Source organism: Ostrinia furnacalis, unplaced genomic scaffold (assembly GCF_004193835.3).
Source record: "Ostrinia furnacalis isolate ACB-3 unplaced genomic scaffold, ASM419383v2 OfSCF1534, whole genome shotgun sequence".
NCBI lineage: Eukaryota > Metazoa > Arthropoda > Insecta > Lepidoptera > Crambidae > Ostrinia > Ostrinia furnacalis.
The window spans coordinates 553,674-563,280 of NW_021131773.1; the positions used below are offsets into that span (position 1 = coordinate 553,674).

The 9,607-nt window shown below is 36.4% G+C and overlaps 1 protein-coding gene across 3 annotated transcripts; it reads left to right on the plus strand.

Annotated features, from left to right (window-relative positions):
- Nucleotides 1–4,656: 4,656 nt before the first annotated feature.
- Nucleotides 4,657–8,171, plus strand: LOC114353014 (dihydrolipoyllysine-residue succinyltransferase component of 2-oxoglutarate dehydrogenase complex, mitochondrial). 3 transcript variants are annotated; one of them, XM_028304812.1, is made up of 2 exons: nucleotides 4,657–5,016; nucleotides 6,479–8,171. In XM_028304812.1, the coding sequence occupies exon 2, from the start codon at nucleotides 6,510–6,512 to the stop codon at nucleotides 7,914–7,916; it is 1,407 nt and encodes a 468-aa protein (XP_028160613.1). In that variant the 5' UTR covers nucleotides 4,657–5,016; nucleotides 6,479–6,509; the 3' UTR covers nucleotides 7,917–8,171. The 3 variants fall into 3 exon arrangements, with proteins under 3 accessions (XP_028160613.1, XP_028160614.1, XP_028160615.1); XM_028304813.1 differs by having other exon boundaries at nucleotides 4,680–4,831; XM_028304814.1 differs by having other exon boundaries at nucleotides 4,700–4,836.
- The last annotated feature ends 1,436 nt before the right edge of the window (nucleotides 8,172–9,607 follow it).

Sequence of the window (9,607 nt, forward strand, 5' to 3'; positions counted from 1 at the left end):
ATTTTTATTGTTTTCTATTGTAATGCGGCAATAATTTTGGCAACTACGTATCTATGACGTGCCTTAAAATGTATTTATTTTTACAAATGCAATTCGTTAGATAACAAAAGATGGCGACAAGTTGTAGTCTTCTTGTACTTTTATTTATTAATTGTCAAAAGATTTATTTATTTTTTGTAAGTTTGCGATAGGTAAATTAGTTTTAGTGAATTGAGCCAAATTGTCTTTAGAATAAGGTTGGGATTACAAAGACGCTTACTCTATGGTTGCAAAGCACTCACCATTATTATGGGCGATAATAATAGTGATGTGCTATCGACTGCTATAAAGGGAGTATCGATACTATTGTCATAAAAATGTTATCGCAACTATCGATAGTCCTATTTTTTTAAGAATTCTAATTGTCCCGTTAACCCCTCGTAAGCTGAATATGCTTGTGTTTCGAGTGGGCTCACCATAATAGTCGAGCAGCGGGGATCGAACCCGCGTTCCTCGGATCACGAGTCGGCCAGTCCGACACCTTCACCGTTCGGCTATCGTTGCTTCGAATTGATAAAATCGATGGTTCAAAATTACAAATACCCCACATATTAATATAAATGTCAGTGGAAAAGATGTTTCTTGTATCTTTGTAGATGGACGAGGATCAACGCGAACCACCGAAAAGGAAAGAGAGAGAGTTCGACTAAAGACCATAGACTAAAGAGTTCGACTAAAGTTATAGACTAAAGAGTTCGGCTAAACGGAATAGACTAGTGTAGAGGTTAGTCAATTTTTCACACCATGATGGTAGTATACTGTATTATTTTATCTTTGACGATTATAACATGGTTTTGTTAGCTTAAAATTTATTTTAGTGCAGCTAGCAAAATAAAACATGTATTTTCATAATATTGTTTTTAAACCCGTTAAAGTATCCCAAATAGATTCTTATCGATATATCTTTTTAATGTATTTATTAAATTATTTCACTTGCTATTGAAGTAAATTTTCTTCACTAAAAATTTATGGCAATAAATAATTTTAATTCAATATATTCCAAAATACTTTATTTATATTACTAGAAGAAGAAATTGTTAAGAAAAAATAAGAAAAAAAGATTTAAATATGAAAAGAGGCTGCTTTTGACTTTACACAAAATGTATTACCAAAAATGCAATATTTTAGCAATAATTATTAATTTTAAGTTTTGTATGACGGCGGCATATCAAGCTGGACATGGTAGCGTCTTATGTAAGTTGTAATAAGAGTTATATTGCAATAAAAATGTATATTTTGATGTGTCGTCGACTGATATCGGAGTAAGCGTCTTCGCGTCAGAGATTTATTTTTATTGTTTTATTTTAATTTTAAGCATTTGCTACACTGAATGCGGTCTGCGGTCAAATGAACTCACAGTTCACATCAATACAAAATGTTTTAAGACCGACAATGTTTTTTTTTTTAAAGATTATTAGTAATTTGTTATTGCACAAATTACTAATACTCCCGTTAGCCCCTCGTATTAAGCTAAATATGCTTGTATCACGAGTGAGCTCACCACAATAGTCGAGCGGCGGCGGGGACCGAACCCGTGTTCCCCGGATCACGATGTTTAAACACGATGCAGGCTGCGTTCACTTTGAACTGTCCGCAGATCGCATTCAGTGTAGCAAATCCTTTATTAGTTTTACGGCACCAGTGTATCTGTGGCTTTACTTTTATTTTTTCACACGTAATAGTGATGTGCTGTGTAATGTGTCGATAGATTTTATTTATTTCGTTATTTTTTGGTGCTTTTTTTATTGTGAAACAAAATTAATACAGTTGATTTGTTATTTTTTGACGGTTTTGTGTGAAATAATATTGAAAAGTTTATTGTCACAGAACTCTTTTAACCCTTAAGCAGATTTTAATTATTTTTAGGACATTATAAAGGGAATAAAATTAAATACAAAATATGCCTGCTAATGGGTTATCATTAACACGTTTTGAGAGGGAGGGGAATTAATTTTGTCTATTTTTTTCTCAATTCAACGATGTGATTTGTCTTGCCGACTACTATTTATTATTATTAATGCAGCTTACAAATATTAACTATACAAAATTTTGAGATCTTTTTAATGCATATTTGCTATTTTAAACTAATTAAATTGCGATAAAATTGTAACGTTTACATATTTTTAAAAGCAATAAAATGTTTTTGTACAAAATCTATTATAAATATAGTAGATTTTCGTAGCAAAAAGTGTCAATTTTAATGTGCAATTGACAACACATAAATTACCACAAATTGATATTTTTTTCAATTGATTTTAAGGCATATTATAAGGAGTTGAAGGTCAAAATCAATTGGAGAAATGTGTCATTTACGGTATTTGAATGTCATGCCGATTGTACTGTCTGCGAATACTATTTTAAGATGTAGAATACAATTTAAGTGCTTGTATTTTAATGTATTTATAATTTGAAATGGTACAGTTACCAGCGAATCAACGAGAAAAATGTTATAAGTTGATTTAGAACTTTAAATTCAAGATAGTACATTGTACAAGGAACTGAATTAATTAGAAAAATCAATTTTTCCGAGTTTTTATTGAAAGATAATGTTGTGTTAAAAACTCGAAAACGATTTTTTTTGAGTTAACACAGTTTATTAAGAAATGTGCTGTTGGCAAAAACATTTTTTAGAAGGTTGATTTGTTGGTAGATGTTATTATTTGCCACGTATGAAGACACTATTTCGAAAATAGCTATTCCACGACTATTTTTGTAAACGTAAAGTATTATTCTTACCAAATGGTATATTTTTTATTTAAGTGATGATTATTTTATTAATATATTTGCACAAATTCTCGTGTTTTAAACTAAAATGTACAAATTACTTTAGCTTGTGATTGGTAGTGAGTTGGCGGACATTTAAAGGTTTTATTTTAACCCTAAATCCGATGAAAAAAAAAATTATATTTTTTTTGAAACTACAAGGCAACAAAGTTAAAAATAATGTGGTTACTTTATCATTGTGTTTGAGGGTTAACGTGTACCTATGTGTAAGCGACCTATAACGTTACCGAAATACCGATCGATAGTGGATTTATTGATAAACCAATAACTTAAAGGCACAACTTTTCTAAAAGGCACATTATTTTTCTGTCCGCAAAAAATGGTTTTGACTTTCGATATGAATAGTATCGAATCTACTGTCTGCACTATTTTAGTGACTTGTCAAACTGTCTTTGAAAATGTCCGCAAACCAATGCCTGTGTGTTTGACTGTGCGTGCTGTAACTAGTTTTATCTGTTTTTACCATGTTTATCTCAATAAAGATTACGTATATTATTAAAAAGATGAGGTTTCATTCCTTTTTAGTTAGTTCCATTGAATTAGGTGATTTTTTTACTCATATAAAATCAGCGTGATAAAGGTGCTCACTCTATAGCATTCGCCTGTAACGTAAAGTTACGACGTTAGTAAGTCGATAAAGGAGAGAAGTCAGGAGAACCGAGCATTACCCTTGGTGCGCAACACTGGGCAAATTAATCTAAAATGTTCCCCTAAAGGTCGCGCGCGCACGGGTGACTGATTTGCACCACCAGTGGTGCAGGCCGGTGGTAGCCGCAAGGGTACAACAAAAAGACTGCCTTGTCCATAGATAAGAATAAGTATAAAATAATGATATTATACTTGTTACGGTGACAAAAGACCACAGTGCGCGTGCGCCTAAAATTTTACTATTTTTACATTTGAAGCGATAAATTAATAACCATAAGTCGGTGGCGCCGGCCGCGCCCCTGGACTATTATTGAACCCACATGTCCATGTAACACAACAATCATTAGCTTTACAAGAGGGATTATTATTATTTAAATTATACAGGCGAATGCTACCGGCGAGAGGCCCTCTAGTTTGTAAAATTATTGCGAAATTCGAATGTTATAGTAGGGAATTTAGTGCAAGAACCCCTCCACTTTGGTATAGAAGGCTCATTTTTGCACCAGTTGTTCTTTGGGTGCTCCTGAGTAGATTTCCGTCGGTAGACATCGGGAGCCCCCCCTGTGGTAGCAGGGGGAGGGGGGGCAAGTTTCCTTCTGCCGCGCTTCACTTTAAGGCCCATATCTTCAAAACTATGGGTATTAGGGCAAGTGTGGTGTCATTTTCGGATAATTAAAGGATGGCGAATTCATTTCTAGAACAAANCACCCAAAGAACAACTGGTGCAAAAATGAGCCTTCTATACCAAAGTGGAGGGGTCTCCATACAAATCATTGCACTAAATTCCCTACTATTAGGGCCTTAGAATAATCTAAGATTAAGGCGAAGGCAAGTTTTAATTTCCATTCCTTCCACCAGGTGTCGCTAGCTAGTATTATTGGTCGATGTTTTTAAGATCCAGTGAGCTTTTTATATTTAGATAAAAATAAAAGTTTATTAACATCCTAACCAATAGGTACTAACATTATTAAAATGAGATCAACTCGTTAGTTAGCAAAAACAAAAAAAAGTTCCATTCCACGTGATGTGTTTACCAAAACGTTTCGTTCCTTAGCTACATAAATATGTTTGTAGATTTTGACCTAGATAAAGTTCCTTTTAAAATTTTAGATTACACAATGTTTTTCAATAAAACATTTTAATTTTGATAAGAACTTTATTTATTTTGTATTTTAAACTTAATTACAAAATTACGCGTTCGCGAACAATGTTTTTTGATGCACGAACCAAACGCCGCATCAAATTTGACAGCTGCTGGTGCCACCAACTTGAAAAAGCCAAAGAAAAAGGCGAATCGAAATAAATGTAGGTCTTTGGGCCACACCACCTGTAATTAGAGAAAAGCAGCGTCAAAAACAAAGTGAAGTATTAGCCCTTTAATTTACGGCACTGTGTAATACAGCTATGCATTGGTAACGCTTTGAAACGAGATCAAATTAACATTCGTGGTTAAAAGCTGTCATGAGACCCAGACTTATGTAACCTTTTTGTCCGTGAAAATATCTGTTTTGTTCACTGATAGCGGTTGTTTACCTACTCCAGGAGGTAAGGGGTTTTTATCTTTGTGCTAACTTTGTTTTCGTTCTGTGTAAAAGTGTAATCCACTAACCTTGAATTCGGCTGCTTATTAGGCGTGCACCGGCTGGTTATAAGTGCACCTTTTTATCACTAACCTTTCCTTTAACACCTTTCACTAACGACGACCTAAATTATATCGGTAAAAAGTGATTTTATTTGAAGATTTCATCATGATCACTTCTGTCAATATGCTAGAGCTGTCACTGGTCAGTGTTCCATGAATGATTTTCGTTTTCTAAAATATGGCCAGTCCATCTCAATTCCTCTATTGAGGTCGACTACAAAAAAATCGAATACCAAAATGTTTGCAGCCACAATTTTTATTATTATTCCTTGTTAATTTATGTTAATTCTGGCCATTTTGTATGATAAATCTCTACTTCATGAATGAATATAATACTTGATTAATATTTAAATTTGTGCAAAAGAGTGATATAATAGATTTGCAATACAAGATTTAGTAGGTAAATGTACAGTTTTCATACTTTCATAAATACTTATTGAGACTTGGAAGTTACTAGAGAAAACTAGAACTAGGATCTTGACAAATTTTCAAGAATTCAAGCTTCATCTTCATCATTCATCTTTGATTTACCCTCACACAGTGAACTCTGTTGAGTAGATAAGGCCTTATTAATTTGCACTTACAAAAATCTATTGGTTTTGATTAATACTGCCGACAGAGAAATAATCTAAATCTTTTTATTTTCTAAGCACGCTGAAACTAATCTCTATAGAAGTATTAGTTGTGGTTAATAATTATTTATTATAAGCCATTGAAAGAACAATACTTTTCTTTTTGAACTTCAAGATAAAGTAATGTTTCAAAATATATTGCCTAATAAAATAATAAAATATGTCAATTTTTTAACTGAATGAATTTTAATGATAATAATAACTAAACTAGCGATACTAAAATATATTTATTAGTTGGACAGGGACTTTACTGCTGATGTTATATCTTTCTTTTGTTAATTCGCCTTAGTTCATTTGTTTTGAGTTATTGTTCAGGTAGCACTATTGTTTAGTGTTCATTTAGTACTTAATAATTTGAGCTATATGTATTTAAAAAAAAGAGAGGTTTAAAAAATATTAAATGTTACCAGTTATACATTTATTACAGTTTCGGGCTGGATTGCATTATCTTTACTTTCACTCTAGCAAAAATCTGTCAAAAACTAACATTTTCTGTTTACACAATATTATTATATGCATGCGGTGTTTGCATCTAGGAGGTTTTACATTATTAATGCCAACTAAGTTAAGTTTATTTTATGTATGTAACTTTGTAAAACCAGTTTAAAAAAAAAACCTCCGTACAAAAAACACTGGTGGTTTAGGTTATGTACTTACTATTAAAGTGAGATGGTGCAACTCAGCCTACATTTTTGACACATAGATTAACCAATTCCTTTTCTATCAATTGCAGGGTAACCCGAAATCTCCACTAAATACTCAAGATGCTTCGGCGCTGCTCAAAGCACCTCCAGGCCCTGTACCGGCGGCAGGGGCAAAGCCTCCGGCTGGGGTCCACGCAGGCGCCCAAAGTCCTGCTTCCCCAGGCCAAGATCACCAGCAAAACGGCCAGGGTTCTCGTCTCCCACAACCAGATCGCCTCAATCCACTTCACCAGCCCAGTCTTTGCGGAACAGGACGTCATGACCCCGAGTTTCCCTGACTCCGTCTCGGAAGGAGACGTGAAGTTGGACAAGAAGGTCGGAGACAGCGTAGCGGCTGACGAGGTAGTCCTAGAAATCGAAACCGACAAGACCGCCATACCTGTAATGGCGCCCGGACACGGTGTGATCAAGGAGTTGTATGTTAAAGATGGGGACACAGTTAAAGCCGGTCAGAAGTTGTTCAGAATGGATATTACAGGTGAAGCGCCGGCAAAGGCCGCGGCTGCGCCAGCGCCTGAAGCCCCTAAGGCCGCTCCACCGCCGCCTCCACCTGCAGCGGCTGCCCCTCCGCCGCCCCAAGCCGCTGCCCCTCCCCCACCCCCTCAAGCCGCGGCTCCACCCCCTCCCCCACCCCCCAGAGCCGCCACACCCCCCGCGGCGGCTCCCATATCTTCCATCCCCGTCGCAGCCATCCGCCACGCTCAGGCCATCGAAACCGCCACCGTCAAAGTCCCCCCAACGGATTACAGCAAAGAAATCGCCGGCACAAGAACCGAGCAGCGCGTGAAAATGAACCGCATGCGGCAACGCATCGCTCAACGCCTCAAAGACGCGCAAAACACCAACGCCATGCTGACGACGTTCAACGAAATCGACATGTCGCATATCATGGCCTTCCGTAAGAAGAACTTGGATGCTTTCACCAAGAAGCATGGTATCAAATTAGGGCTTATGTCGCCGTTTGTGAAGGCAGCAGCCTCCGCCTTGATGGACCAGCCCGTAGTGAACGCTGTGATTGAAGAAAACGAGATCAATTACAGAGATTACGTCGACATTTCGGTCGCTGTGGCAACGCCTAAGGGCTTAGTTGTGCCAGTTATCAGGAATGTGCAGAATATGACGTATGCTGACATTGAGCTGACCATTGCTGGTTTAGCAGAGAAGGCTAGGACGGGGAAACTGACTATTGAAGAGATGGACGGGGGTACATTCACGATCAGCAACGGTGGTGTTTTCGGATCGCTGATGGGCACGCCTATCATTAATCCACCCCAGTCTGCTATCTTGGGTATGCACGGAATCTTCGAGCGTCCCATCGCTTTGAACGGACAAGTGGTCATTCGGCCAATGATGTACATCGCTTTGACGTACGACCACAGGTTAATCGACGGCCGCGAAGCTGTCATGTTCCTTAGGAAAATCAAGCAAGGGGTCGAGGAACCGGCATCCATCGTCGCCGGCTTGTAGATTAGTGATGACGACACTTCCGGCTAGTTACCAGTACGAGAGATTCAAATTCAGAGGCCGGAAGCGTTCCATTTATGAAAATAATCATGTAAATTTAAACTACCCACGATTTTCGTTCAGTAGCAAGTTAGATGCTGCGAGAGATGCACGACTCGATTGTATTTATTGACCGCTGTGCGTGTGTATTGTATTATTTTTATCGTGTTAAGTAATAATAATAGAAGCAAGTACACTCCCTTAATGTGACTACCTGAACTGTTGTTTTATTTTTCAGTTTTTTTAAGTTTCGTATAGATTTTATTTTATTGAGAGTAAGTTATTTTTCACTTTGAGTCACAAGTTCAAGCACTTAACTACTTATATTTACTTAACATATTTAAAATAAAATTATTGCTGATAAAACTCATGTATTCTTGTTATTTTCCAAATTATACCGCAAAATAATGGAGTAGAAAGACCGCGATGCTTTTTTGTTTTTCAAAACTAAATGTAAAAACTGCTATTTCTAGTCTGGTAATAGTATTGGAAAAATCTCGTCGGATTTGAAAAAAAAATGTGCTGAAAGCCCATTTATCTGATACAACCAATAGGAGCAGAGCATCGATGAAAATTTTTGTAAAAATGGGAAAAAATATTCACACGATTTTCACGCGTAGTATGCTACTATTATCTAATTTGTGGTAGTATGAACGAAGTCGCAGGTACGGAATAAAGTTCTTCTTAAAGGTAATAATCGTTTTTTGTGACGAACTGAAATTCAGTGGGCGAAGCCGCGGTCAAAGGCTAATATTGAAGTACCTAATCCACCCTACTTTTTACGGGTCACTCACAGGGCTTAGTGTAAGTAAGTTTATATCAAACGTCCTCACTAGTGAGCGCGTAAAAAAAATTATGAAAATATTAACTCTTGAAAGTTTCCGCTAGGGGCGCTGTACAATCCGTCATACATTTAATGTCATTTTTTACGCGCTCACTAGTAATGTAAACTCACACTAAGCCCTCTGAGCAGTCTTGGAGGCAAAGTAACCGTGAATCTGACGTATTTGCCGATCTATTTTTAGCTATCACCTCATTTCAGGGTTACGTAGAGAGTTTTAAATTGGATTGTCCTTCGTTTCGTCGCTACCGTTACATTACATAGGCGTATTTGATTATCCAATTTTTAAAAAAGGAAGTTTAATACAGCATTTTTTTTGTAATGTTGATAGTTTATTGACTCACAATGAGATACGCCTTCTAAAATGACGTCGATACATGATAACGTTTTTTTATCTTTTTGTCAGTTCATTCAATGACGCGTTTCTCTCATAGAGAGCTCGTCTTCCTAGTCTGGAAGTCTTGGATTGGATTAGGTACGTTGTTATTTTTTGGACTTTTAATGCGTTGTCGTTACTACATTTATTAACGCTTTTTCTACAGTTTATAAATTATGGACGGAACCACGTTTGTTTTTGACAACACTTGCTTTGTTTTTGAAAGGTTTGAAATAAAAAACTTATAAATTAGCAAATAAAATGAAAGCCAGCCTGCTTTTCATTTAAAAAAATCATTGAAATTTTAATATGACTGAATTCACAAGAGTTATTGTGAATAGTAGGTTGGTTAACATGGTTTCATGTTAGAAAATTAGGACAACTTTTTTACCACCAAAAGAGCGGTATTCGTTCAATCTACCCTGTTCGTAGTGCCAA

Excerpts from the sequence above, each read along its gene's own strand:
- LOC114353014 (XM_028304812.1), top strand. The coding sequence starts at position 6,510 with ATGCTTCGGCGCTGCTCAAAGCACCTCCAGGCCCTGTACCGGCGGCAG.